General features: G+C 40.3%; 1 protein-coding gene across 1 annotated transcript in view; it reads right to left on the reverse strand.

Annotated features, from left to right (window-relative positions):
- Positions 1-14509, reverse strand: part of LOC122768820 (contactin-4) — a 150722-nt gene that overhangs the window by 12440 nt on the left and 123773 nt on the right. The window contains exons 16-20 of the mRNA XM_044025068.1: positions 12132-12290; positions 11176-11325; positions 10452-10522; positions 9089-9323; positions 8870-8985 (exon numbers count right to left, since the gene is read on the reverse strand). Of these exons, the coding sequence (XP_043881003.1) occupies positions 8870-8985; positions 9089-9323; positions 10452-10522; positions 11176-11325; positions 12132-12290 (731 nt within the window). The remainder of the gene's footprint in view (positions 1-8869; positions 8986-9088; positions 9324-10451; positions 10523-11175; positions 11326-12131; positions 12291-14509) is intronic.

A 14509-nucleotide genomic window follows, 5' to 3' on the forward strand; every position in this document is an offset into this window, starting at 1 on the left:
TATGTTCTAATTCTTCTGATGTAGTGACTTGACTGCATAATGTGTGTCTCCCGGGGTCTAATATGTTTATAAACAGCGAAAGACTTGAGTCACAAGAAAGAGGAAATGCTAACAGGGTTCTTTCATCAAACAGATCATAGTATTTTGTTAGTTCTCTGTTCTTAGGATGTTGCTACTGGATATATAGGTATTCTGCATTCACTTCAGTAAATAAATATTTGTGTCTGACAAGCTACCACTCAATAATGTCAGGATCACATGGTGGAATAGTGATAAGCACCACTGCCTCACAGTACAAAAGTAACCAGTTGGAAACCTGTTTGACAGAAGGCTTTAATGTGTGGAGGATGCATGTTGTTTCTGTGTGTGCGTAGACTCTCTGCAAATACTCCAGCCCAATTTCACGTCTCGTTGAAATGAAAAAAATCTCCCATTTAAAAGCAAAAGGACATCCTATGCCTACAAGTGAACATGTAAAAGAAATAGGGTTGGGGGTTGGTATATTAGTCCTGCCATGGATGATGTCTGTCCAATGTGTACCCCACATTTCACACTATGACTGCCGGTTTTGGGTTGAATAACCCTGAACAGTGTAAGTGGTAGAAAAAAAGAAGTACTAATGTGATATTCTATTGACGTTAATGAACAGGAATAAATAGAAATGATGTTTCTAATTGGAAGCAATACTGATATCTGCAATGAGAACATGTTTTCCATGCCATCCTCAGATGCAAGGCAACCTGCTGTGGTTGAGAGAGCCAGGAAAGTGTTTCCCAGGACTCTGCCAGTCTGTCACAGCAGGACAGCTCAACTGCAAAGTGCATCTCATGCACACTGGCCAATGAATACCATTTAGGCATAAGTGTTAGAGCCTTTGTTTTCAACTGAAGTGTTCTCCAATATGTCGTCTTCATGTGGCGGGTCAGGTTTGAACTAGAAAAGGGGGGGGAACCGCCACAGCTTCCTTCTTTTAGGCTTTGTCTCTCCTCAGTGACACCTTGAAATGTGTGAAAGACACAGTGTGACTGATGTTGCTTCACCATCAGAATTATACACAATGAAATCTAAAGGATTTGCTGCTGTTGGGACCCAGTTGAAGACAAAGTGACATGTCACACAGGGAATCAGTCACATTTGTAGTCAACATTCTAACTTGCACTTAGTTGTCATTACAATTCTTTCAGCCATGCTGGCACTGTTGATGTGTATATGAGTGGTTCAAACATTAAACCATAGCAGTAGGAGTATCTGGGGGCTGTTTTGAAGTTGCTTTTTTCTTCTGTCCCTGCCCAGGTGGGTCCACAAAGGCAGTGTCACACCAGGCAAAGTCAAACTTATTAATAAGTCAATACCTCATGTAAACATACACCCGTAGTGGTTGCTGGTAGAACTGAAATGCTATAAGAGTGTTTCTATTTACAGTATATAACACAGGAAAATGGGCTACGACAAGCTAATTTTCTACAAACTTCCCTCAAAAATCCATGCAGGACTGAGGCAGAAAAGGCTCCGCCCACCACCCCATCCACTGTCATAGAAGCTGAGCTTCCATGGAAGTGCCTATCCGTGCCGTCACACAGTTGAAGCTGAGCTGCTACGGGAATACGAAAATCACGTAAGACGATCCGTCATCTTAGATACACTGTTGATTCTGAATGAACTAGTGATACGTTCTAATCTCGTTCTAGCACATGTTTAGTATTAAAAATGTAATTACAACACAGTACATATTTTATTTTATTTTATTTTCTTGGGCTTTGTAATGCCTTTAATCGATAGTTCAGTGCAGAGAGGGGGACCGTCCGATGCGGGATTCGATCGTACATATTTGCCGGCATTATAGAGGAAGATTCCCTTGCTGTCGTAGAGCAATCGCCACTGTCACACACCAGTTTAGTGTTTGAAGGACACCTAATTCAATGCATCTCAGATCCACTGTCAGTGAGAGTGCCTTCACTTACCATGAATATTTCTATTGGCCCTCATGTCTTTCAAAGATGCAGATTCATATGTTAGAGCCGCTGTAGTCCTATTCTAAATGTTCTCATTCTAATAGCCCAGCCCGGGGAGTGTTTAGTTGAGTCATTTCCCAATGCCATTACAGTTTACAATCATATAAAAGAAAAGGAGTCCCGACAGACAAAAGTGTATGACTGTACAGTATGTCAACCCAAGCTGCGTAGTTACAGAAGCACATTAGCAGAACGGCTTTGGTCTATTCAAGTCCAAGTGACCACTAGTCAATGAGCCGTTCCAGATCAGTTTTCAGGATCTGCACATTTGTAGCGGTGTTATGCCGCCTCATCAGCTCACTGGTGTACCCCCACTTAATTTCCTCTCTAGTGTAATTGCAGTGGAACCAGCCAAATTGTCACTCTTGGTAAAATATATCTCTGATGCTTTTTATTTCCGAATTTCATAATGGTGTTTTATTTGATTTGCCTTTTAATTTGGATATTTTACCTTGTCACCGAAAAATTATCTCTGACATCCTAAAGCATCTCTCAGTAGCTGTTTTATAGAAACACTATTATTATGTTAAATGCTGTATTTGATTTATAAGTACTACCTTTCGAGTACTGCCTTTCAGTCCTGAACAAAGTTACCCATATAAAGTTTGATTGGCTATTCTGATTGGATGACAGTGTCTGCTATTTTATTTAAAAAAAAACTGTCATAAATAGCAGCACTATCTAAATCTAACTCTATAATCAGTATCCAAAATAATGTTTTAGGGATTATAATATCATAGTTAAAGATGTCATAGAAAAGATGTCAAAAAATCCCCAAATCCTGTTGGATGCCGTCACTAATTATAGGGTTCATCCATTTATCTTAGTTCAGCTGTTTCTCCATAGGACCCGATCAATATAGAGACCGTTAGTTTTCTCTATCTAACCTTCATGTGTGATTTCATGTAAGATCTTTGTATTTGTATTCAGGGCCAAATATAAAATAAATCATTCTCTGAAAGTAGGGTCATCTGGAATATGATGTTTGAAATTCAAATCAATTTTGCATTTGCTATGGACCAAGGTCCTTTACAGTGCACTTTGTGCAAATTGCACAGAGATAATTCAAACTATCTGCAAGAACAGGTGAATCCTGGTCCTGGGGACCCACTGCCCTGCAAGTTTCCTTGCTTCAACACACTTAAATTATATAAAATAAATGGGTCATGGGGTGGTTTAAGTTTATATTGATATGTTACATGTGTAAATTAAATAAACAGTGAAACATCTATTGTGAATGTTTGTGAACTGCATAATTGTTCACATGTTGCTAGTCCAACCACCTGCAAAAAAACTTAAGTTTACTTTTTACTTTTAACAGACATTAAAGATTTCATTAATATTCAAAAAGAGCATCAAGGCAACAACTTTGCCTTCTGTTTGCCAAAGAGAAGACAAAATAAAACTGGTCCTGATCTTGACCTCTGTGGGACACCCTACTTAACACGTGATTTTAAATGGCGACACACACAGTGTTAGGTAGTAGACGCTTCAAAAGCAAGATGGCTGCAGCTGCATCTAGTGTGAAGTCTCACATGACTGAGGTGTGATAGTCAGTATCAAAGTAAGTGCTAAGGACTCGCAGAACAAATATCATGTGGCAGGTGTGTGCCTCCACCAATTTGCCATTTGTAGGAAATATGGTCACAAATGTGTCCTCCTATTCCTAAGGATGCACTTTTACAAGTATATAATACAGTATATACAACTTTATATATAAAAGTATATACGTTTACTACTCAGCAAACCACTTGATATTAATTAAAATTTTGTCATTATTATCCCATTTGATTCTATTTCACTGGAGTTAAAAAGAAATGTGTGGTCAGGAGTTTTGGGACATGATGTGAGAACTGCATATCCTGCAGTGTACTTCATCAAAGACAGATGGCACAAGTCCAACAAGCATCAAGATCAGGACATGACCACAGGAGGATTCGTCTCTCCAGCTACACATCTGGAGACCAAGGTGAGACTACAAACACACACAAATGAAACCACAAAGATAGAAAGCCTACCTCCAATTAACAGAGGCATGACGGAAAACACACCTGCGTGGGAAACCTTCCTGAAATCTCTCCACTGTGAATTTGAACTAAACCTCTGAATACCTCTATGCGGAGGTTTTTCCAGACACGACCAACTGAGAGCCAGACCCAGAACAAGATGGAGAGGTTAATTATCTCATTTAACCTGGAAACACCTTTGTATGCCCCAGGAGGAAGTGGAGGAAGAGGGTGAGGGCAAAAGACTGCTGCCACCATAACCCTGATCTTGATCGATGCATTACAATCAGCATATTTGAAGGAAGACATTTAATGTGATGAGAATAAAGTTGATTTAAACATATATGCATATATATATATATATATATATATATATATATATATATATATATATATATATATATATATATTACAAGATAATGTTAATAAGCGACCCGGTCGGAACAAGGGTCTTTCTGCATGGAGTTTGCATGTTCCTTCTGTGTTTGTGTTTGTGTGCGGGTTTTCTCTGGGTTTTCCGGTTTCCCCCTACAGTCCAAAGACATGCAGATTTGGGGATTAGGCAAATTGGACACTCTAAATTGACTGTACAGTAAGTGTGAGAGTGAATGGTGAATGGACAGGCTATCTGTCCAGGGTGTACCCCACCTATTGCTCTATGTCAGCTGGATGGATGGATGGCTTATATTAATAATGTGCCACAAAACAAATATAATGATACAAATATTAGGTAGAAATGAAGTAATGAATAATAAGTGGAGATATGTTTGAATAGGTGTTTGTTGAACACAAGTGTTCATGCAGGAGTGTTTAAGTCAGGGGTGTCAAACGTACAGCCTACAGGCCAGAAAGAGCCCACCAGAAAGTCCAATCCAGCCTGCAAGATGAATTTATATAAACAACATGTTATAAAAACACTGTGGCCCCTTTAAGAACCAGGCAAGTGTACGTGCAGGAGAGAGTGAGCGAGCAGCGCTGTGTATATGTGTGTGAAGAGAGAGAAGCCGGCATATGGGCAGAGTTAGCATTCGTTTCTATGAAGTGGGGCAAATATCTGTTGTGTTCCAAGCCTGTTGAGAGAAATAAACGCTCAGACTCTTCCAGGTAACCTGAGTGTCCGCCTGTTCATCCCCTATCTATCTGTAGAAGTACGGGTGTTCACCTGGAGCAGCCACAGTTCCGGCCCCAGCAGTAATATCTCCCCTGCGCTTCCCCGACCACTATCCAGCAGCAGAGCAGGAAAGTTAACACCACACTGAAGATAATCAACTATAATTGTGTAGTCATACATAGAGTAATTCCTAATGTATCACCGAGGAACACATCTATGTAGGAATACTATATTATTTTGTAAAAAAGATCAATTAAATGTAAAAAAAAGGGAAAACATTGAACAGAGTTCTTGTTGTTTATAAGTTATTATGCTATTATTTTACTTGTTCGGCCCACTTGAGATCAGAGTGCTCTGTATGTGGCCCCTGATTACCAATGAGTTTGTTTTAAGTTGATGAACAGCAATGCGTCGAGTATATATATACTGTATGACATGCTTTTATTTGCAGTGTATAACAAACGTAAATGGCCAAACGATACAGCACATTTATATCACAGCACAGTATATGTATGTGTGTGTGTTTAGGTTCAACAGCAGACAAGTCTTTCAGAACAGCGAATGTTGCTAAATTTTGCATGCTTTGAAACCTAATTTATTATTGCTTTGCGCGCTCTCCAACATGCTGTGATAGAAGAAGGGCAGTGCTGAGAGAAAACAGTCAGTGTAAGTGCAGTATATGATTGCTACTTCAGCACCAAGGACAGCTCCGTGGATGGATCAGGACTTGCTCAAATTGCAGTCAGATACATCAATGTGTCAAGTCGACTAGATTTACATATTTAACCAAGCATCTCCCTCTGCCCCTGCAGTCGCTCAGAGACTATGTGATTGATAGGAGAGGTGGCAGGATAACAGACGGGGGGGTGCCATACTGGTCATTCTGCTAACAAGGATGATGGCGTCCTTGTAAATCACCTACTGATTATAGGTAGTTAAGGTGCAAAGGTTGTGTGTGCAATAATACGATGCCACAATCAATACAAAGCTAACATATTGTCATTATATTTACCAGTCAAACGTCAGGCTGTATGTGCTGTATAACTGTCAAGCCACTTTTTGGATTAACATATGATCTATGGTTTGAACACTAATCTTTACAATTTAGAGGTGCAATATGCAACATTACCACCACACTAGCCATGTAAATACACTATAGAAGAATACTGACATCAGGTGCCACAGAAACTACCACAGCCAGTGTATAATATGTTCCCTTTTTTTTTTAACCCTGTTCACAGGAGAAACGCAGTTGAAAACTCCACCATAATATTCATGACCTGGTAACTCTTATGTCAACTCTAAGAGCTTGCAGTGTCCTTTGTATGATGTGCATGTCATGATTTCATGTTGACAAGTTCCACTGAAACGCAACAATAGACGCAGCAAGTAGCAAGGTGCTCTGTAGTGACAGAGAGAAGATGAAAGCTTTCAGCTGAAGGCGACTCTCCATATTTTCTCCCAAAGAAAAACTCATTCTTTGGCTAAAAAGACTTCATACGAGGAGAGAAATGAGACCAGGGTTGATACTGATCTGACGTTTCAATGATGAAGGGCTGTACGAGGTGTGAGAGGACTAAATAACTCTAGTCTAGAGCTAGTCTTTCTACTCCTGGATTGTAGAAAGTATTTTGATGCTACATATCATTACGTTATAGAACACATTCATTGGTGACTGGCTAGAATAGGCATGACAGTTTACGGCCATTAGCTGCCACGATCTCTTTTCTCTAGGTATGATGTGCGCAACTTGTGGTGCACAGATATTGCATATACATGCTACACCTGCTACTTATGCGTAGTAGCCATCATAGGACTGTATGTTTTGTCAAATATTGCAAACTCAGCAAACAAACTGAGTTAATCTCTATGGAATTTATCTTCTCCCCATGGTCCGTGCTTACTTTTAAAACACTTTTGTTGTGTGCAGTATTTGCAGTATGCAGTATGCAGTATCTTGTTGTTATTGTTTTAACGTGTTTTGTTACAGGTGATCACTGAGACACAGTCCAAGAGACTGTGAGACCGAACACTGATCCAAGATCACACTGTGAGACAAATTCATCAGTGGTCAATTCAAGGTTATGGTGACCGACTGGTGATCAACTTCTACTACCGTTTATTGTTTTTCAAACATTTTCCTTTCTGTTTACGCTGTAGAGTTGTGGCTCACCAGGCATTCATTGCAAAATGTGACATGCCTCAAATTGATACTGCATGGTCTGACACCGATTGTGGAGCAGAGTGTTATTAGACTCATCCTGCCCAGTGCGGGGAAAAAGAAAACGTACACAGTATTTGTTATTGTACATTACAAAGGTGTTTTGACACGAGAGAGAAAAAAAGAATATGTGCATTTCCTGAAGAGCTGCAGGATAGAGACACATTTGTTACAGCTGAAAACGTTGATTCTGACAGATTATTTGATGCCATCCTCTGGCAGCTCCTTAAAGGGTAAAACCGTGGCTGTGCTCAATATTGGCAAAGATAGCTAGCTGGGATTTCCCGACTTAAATAATACTTTATATTTATTTTCAATAACATAGAATATGTCTTCCTTTTCAACATACATACATATACAGAGAAAACAATAAAAAAGGGTCTAGTGTGTGACATTTAGGAGTGTTTGCCCAGCATGTTTTACATGTTAACCTTCTCTAACAAACCTAATTTAATGGGTCAGCAGATCACCAAGCTGTGCAAAAGCCTGATAAAGACCAATTCATATAAATCCGGTGTATTGGAGTAGGGAAACATCTAAAACATGCCATGGATCTCCTGCATCAGGATTGAAATAATCCTGCTTTAAAGAAAAACGTTTTGGTTTTCTTAGCCTTAAAATAAGGATTTTATATATACTCTAGGCAAGGGCCTTGCTTTACAGAGGGTGTCATCTGGTGCTGTTATGTTCCTAGAGAGGCCATAAATGCTGTACTTTTTGCCTTTTGAAGCAGAAACTCCACAACAAAAGGGATGAAGGGCATCACCCCATGAACCTGTTGCATAAAAAAAAAAAAAAAGAAAGAATGAAGAAATGGTAGAAATAGTGAGAGACTGCAGGACTGGTTAGATTTGTGTCTGCTCTTTAACTATCATACTTCCCTGAATGCTTTAGAAAGGGAAGAGTGAGCAGAGGAGTCCTCCATTTGTTGCAATCTGGAGTCTCCACTAATTCCTATACACTGGACCTTTAACACAACCTTGGTGCTGCTCTAAAACGCAGCAACACACTGATTGTGAATTATCATTAAACATTTAAACACATGCATATTGCTAATAAGCTGTACACATAGAATCAAAACATGTACAATGTTGACGATACTCTCACCGCTGCTGCTCTCTCTGCTCCCAAGCGTCACCGTGGTGCTTGAATCCCTTGTCTTATAATAACAATGTGTGAACCAAACACTGGCGATGACCTCAAAGCTTCAGGCCACTGGGGGATACTTCACTGTGTAAGAATCTGGGGTTTAAGACAGAACGGCTTTTTTTATCTAGGTTTTTCACCAAATCCCAGGAGAGTGTTTGTTGTTGTGGGGGGAGAGTGATGTATGATGTTCACACTTTCTTTTATTTATTTATTATTTCTTTAATAGCAGTGCTAGCTATTGAGGAACAGCTGCCACCAGACTGCTCCGTCCCATAGATTAAACCCGCTCATTCTGGGATTCATTTATTGCATAATTTTTTGGAATTTTCCACGTAGCACAATTCCATTCATCAACTCCTCTTTTACATACCTCATATGCAATGATCTTCCCAGTTCTGGCCCTCCAGGGAACCGGTTCCCAGTGCACTTCAATTTCAGAGGCTGACAAAGTGCGTCCCGCGACTCTTGATGGTGCCTTAGAGGGCTCTAAAAAGGGATGAATTATTCATGTCTGCAAATTAAGAGCGAATGCATGTATTTTGAATTAACACAATCACGTCTATAGCATGCACAGGTGAATCAACAATACCTTCCTCTGCAGATAACACTTTCACCACAGGGCTGAACGGCCCCTCTCCCAGGCTGTTGTACACTCCCACTCTCACTTCAAACAGGGACAGGGCTGTGATGCTGTCATTTCTGTAAATGTATCTGGACATATCAGGTGATACCAGCACCGTCTGGATCCAGGTGCTGCTGCCAGGCAGGCGGAAAGCCACGATATAGCCAAACTCCTCTCCACTCTGATGCTCCTCTGGTACTGGCTGATGTCGTAAATAATAAGAAGAAGAAGCATTAGCGCTGTTATTTAATGTTAGTTAATTATTTGATGCAAGCTCGTTTTACTTGCAGTCAGTCAGATACTGTAGGAGAGACTGAGAGATAGTTAAAAAACCGTCCGACGCACAACTAATTGCCGAGACCTGCGCAGAGGAATTCCTCGACATCGCCAATGAGTGGAAAATAAGTGGCAAACTAACCACTCGAGGCACTGATAGTGTCTGGAACATGATGGGAGCTGCCCGGCGACTTCAGCCTTTTTGCAAACAGGCTCTGTCAAGCAACACTATCAGACCTGACTGAGGGAGCGTAATGTACCCAGAATCAGTGCAGGGGTGGTCAGGGACAAGAAACGTTTCTTCCGTTAAACTGCTGAACAACAAGTTTGTTGAGCAAGAGTAGAATTTACTGCTGAAGCTTTTCATGGACACTCCGTTGCGTATTGAGTCAAACTCCAACTGGTTTACATTCGTCTTGCTTTACTAGGCCACATGTTGCGGTTGCGTCTCGCTGTCTGGATACAATACTAATCAATTTCTGTGTGCAGCATGGATGTAGGTGACAGGACCTAAACACCGCTATACTGTGAAACACTGAGAGAATTGTGACGAGTGGCATTGTGGGGATTCATTTAAACAAAGCTTTGAATGTAAGGGGCATTTATTTATTTTTATAAGTTGTCTATATTCTCAATTTCTCAAACATTCTCGCCTACCCTGTCCTTTACACACCGTACAATTTGTGTTTCTTAGATGAAACACACAGATTGCAATGTTTTTCTTAAAAGGTGGTCCTACATTGACCTGCATCCAAAAAGCGAAAAGTCATCAGAGAATTTGAGATTTAGAGTTTTTTGGATTGAGATTTTGTAAATCCCCCCCTTCCCCCCCTACTCCGTGTTCTGGTTTCGATTTATACAACAAGGAAAGTCGACAGGCAGCAAATCCGAAAAGAGACACTCTCAATTCAAAGTCACAACAGAGCAAACATGCTCACTATGCCAGAAGTCCATTCTCATCCAGAGAATCAGAGAAAACTCTCTCACAACGAGGACTCACTCACAACAGTAGACAGGAAAAAGAAAAAAAGAAAAACACCCATGATCCTCTTACCTCCCAAATGATGACAAGTTCTCCTTGAGCTCCTCCGCCACCACTCACATTAACTGGTGCAACCTTGGGAACTGAAGAGGCACAAAGGAAACGTAATCACCCCGATGGTCTGGACTGTTATGTCTCAGGCAGGTGTAAAGGATTGTGCTAATACACAGCTTTGAACGCGGTGATCACAACAGTCGCTCTGCAGAGGCTCTTATTTACACAGAGCAGGTTCATCACGCAGCAGAGGAATTAGGTTTTTCTTGTGTTGACAGTGGCATTAGCGTCCGTGTACGGCAACGTTATTAGACCGCCGCCGTATGTCAGCCCCATGTGTGAGGCACAACGGGAAGCTTGTTCCCGTGTTAGTCAAACTCGCAGGCGCGAATTACTCAGCTAACTGGCTCCAAATTGACACTTCTCCTGTCGTTGCCTCGTGGCACGTGCGGTTCAGTCATATCATCTGTTGATGTAATTGTTAAATAATCATGATATTAAGTCCCAGAGTGCTGACACACACACACACACACACACACAAGCTGAGAGCTGATAACTAAAAGTGTAATTAAATTCAATCTCAACATTTTTTTTGTGTGTGTGAATCAAAGCACCACAGTGACATGAAGCAATGAAGGAAAGCAAAAAGTCATTAAACTGGTAAATCACATTTTTCTAAGTGGGACTGATTATTTATTTGTAGTTTTCTTGTATGATGAGAAATCACAAATAGAGAGAATACCTGCTGCTTTGGTTCGAATCTGTTTTGATGGCGTGCTGGGTTCTCCCACACCAACACCGTTGATTGCCACCACCCTGAATTCGTAATCCACCCAGGGGTTCAAATCTTTCACTGTCGCATGCATCATCTGTCCAGGCACAGAATCAGGAACTAGGATTAAAGAATTTAGAATTGAGATGTGCTTTGATGTCGTTTTTTTTAAAAATGTTATTATTCTCATTTGTCATTGAGCAAACATTTCACAAATAGGCACAAAAAAAAAGATTCTCAAGATTTGTGTGCTTCTGTTTCGAATGACATGCATTGGATTAAAGTTGATTCAGTTATCAAACACGCATCCCTGGAGAACGGCTGGTTTACCTATTCTATTTAAAATTGTATTCGCTGTTATGTAATTGGAAGTAGAATGTTATATTGTGCTCTTTTATGATTGATATTTTTGAAATGGGTGACAATAATATTTCATCTTAAAAAAAGCAAGTCTCAGTATGAAAAGTATTAAAAAGCCTGTTTTACTGTAAGTGAAGGAACAAGTGCTTCAGGCAGATACTGTACCTCTGAAGATAAATGTAATTTGACTCTTTCAGCTGCTCAAACTTTGGTCCCGCCAGTTTCACAATTCTTCCAAAATACACAGTATATCACGTATATACTGTATTCTATAAAGATGCTGTGCATGCACAGAAATGTTTCCACAGCTGCAGCTTGACTTATGTAAACAGCAGATGTGGGGAAGCACAAATGGAATATTCAGTTGTTACTATACAAAACAAATAACTAGGAAGTGTGCTGAAAACCTGGCATCCTTTTTCTCAAAGGATGAGAAACAACAAAGTGGGACCGATTAAAAACAGTCCAGCTCTATTCAATTATGAGACTAATTTGAGATTTGAGAATTACAGTGTTATTCCTAATGCTACATTATCTTAAGTATGATTTGGTGTAGCAGGTGCTACCTGTTGTCACAGTCTGCCAGCCTATGGAGAAGGGGGTCCTTGCCTGCACCATGTACATGGTAACAGGACTGTGGTTGTCAGACCCAGGGCCCCAGGACAGTTGCACAGTGGTGTCAGTGATGTCAGTCACCTGCAGGCCCTCGGGGGCACCAGGTGGTCCTGCAATAACCCAGAAACAGACAGAAACCTGAATCAGCCTCACTGCACGGTAACAGTCACAACAAATGAAATCACTTGCAATGACACAATGAGACCACATCAGATGGAATTTTACTCACTGGACATTTAAGGGAACTTTGAAATTGAAATAACAATGATGTTTATTCACTATTTAGCTTTTCATTTGCAGGCACAAAACACTAAGGGTGTTTATAAAAAATTAAATGGAATATGACATACTAAATTCCTCAGTGATAGAGAAAAAAAAACTAATGAGTAAAAAAGAGGCGTTGTGATCTGTCAAATTTCGAGATGAAAACATTTGTGCTTCAACCAGACAGAAAAAAAGAGGTAACAACAGAGATAAATCTGTCCCTAACTAGTGGCTCCAGGTGATATTTATATTTGGTCACTGCTGTAAAGAAGCAGCAGTTGCAAGATGTGAGTAGACAAACAATTCCTGAGAATCATAAGAACTAATGCAAAAGTACCTCCTTTACTCACGTGAAGAAAGTGTGCATTCACACAGCGGTGGTGATGTTCACAGCAGGGTTGCTTATAATGGCACCTATAACACCTGCTCCTCACTAATTTATCAACAACCCTTTAAATGATATAACATAGCGGGCTTGGTGTGAGAGCTACATTTAAGCAGAAAAAGGCAGCAGCCTGCATATCGAGTCAAAAAGCTTATATTATCATCATATAGACCAATAGAAACACAGATGGCGCCGTTTTTCCTATCACCATTACACTGTGCACACAATCAGTTTTCACATCATAATAACAATTTTGATGAGATCGTTCAGTTTTTTTTTTTTTTTGTTCTCCAAGTTTGGTTGTACGAGGTTTTCAACACAGACTGAACCAGTCTGGGACCAGGGTCTGAAATGGCTGCTTGCAGGGACAGATGGGAAAAAAAACAAACAGATTTTGGCCAAACAAAAGGTTCACCGAATAAAATCCAGGCCCATTCAAGTTTATGACATCTTCGAAATATGTTTGCCAGTTTATCTCACTTTTAGACGGTCTTTTCTGGCTGGAAAGTGACGTTTGTAAACAGCTCAATATACCACACCAAAGTCCACTGAGAAAATCTGTATTTGAAACTGTTGGTCGACTGTTGCCTCGTTTAGTAAGTTTGTGTCACTTGGGTGAGTTCATTTGAAGGATTTCTCCAGAGCCTCAGACATGACATGGGGTAAAAAAAAGTGATATAATACTAATTTGTTCCCACAAAATAGGCATAATGTGTGCATGAAATTAATAATACTAACATTCTCATGAATTACCTGGAGAGCTGCACAAGTAAAGCTTTGGGATGGACAGAGATAGTGTGATTGAGTTTTATTTTAGGCTGGGAATGAGTTACAAAGATATTCTCAAAAGGCTGGCATTGCAAGTGTCGTGCCAAGGTAGTTATCCCCCGACAGAATTTGGAGCATGCATGCATTCAGCGAGGCGGAGGCAGGGGCACGTTGCTAACTGTAAAGTAACCTTGCTCTTACTATTCTGCTCAAATGCCTCTCGCTAATAATGAGTCCTTGCAATGCCAGGCTTTTGAGAAAATCTTTGTAAATAACTTATATTAATGTATATGAACATAATAATGGACGCAGGAGTGGATTAACAAGCTGCAATTTAAAATTGATATTTTATCTAAAGAGTGTGGGCGAGTAAGTGGTTTTCAAACTTAGATGTTGGAAAATGCTGAAAAACAAAAAAAGGGTGGCAAAACTATTGTCACAACATTGTAGATTTTGGCGGCAAAAGTCTGCTTTTCCTGGCTGACGCTGGGCAGCTTGCTCTGCGAAGTTGATAATATGTCAATAGCTCATACAACCCCACTTCAAAAAAGCTGGACTATCCCTTTAAGGCAACGACGCGTGTATTCCAGCTTTAATGTGATTAATATGGCACAACTGTAATAACCAGGGATTTGGGGAAAACAAGGCAGGGTGTTAACTGGTGATCCCACTGAAATGATGACAAGCAGCAACATGAGATCAAACAAAGAGGCCGGGACTTGGAGAACTGAGATTTCCTCCTAATCCCGGAAAATCTGCAACAGAAGCACTGAGGCCTCAGTGGGACTACCTGCTGTTGAAAGAATACCACTGGCTGTCAACAATGCTTTGTTTTACATAATACACACACAAACCCACAGTCCAATCTGTATGTAAAAGGTGCACCATCTGTCTTAAGATACAGATTATTGA

The sequence above is a fragment of the Solea senegalensis genome, linkage group LG4 (genome assembly GCF_019176455.1).
Source record: "Solea senegalensis isolate Sse05_10M linkage group LG4, IFAPA_SoseM_1, whole genome shotgun sequence".
In the NCBI taxonomy this organism is placed as follows: domain Eukaryota; kingdom Metazoa; phylum Chordata; class Actinopteri; order Pleuronectiformes; family Soleidae; genus Solea; species Solea senegalensis.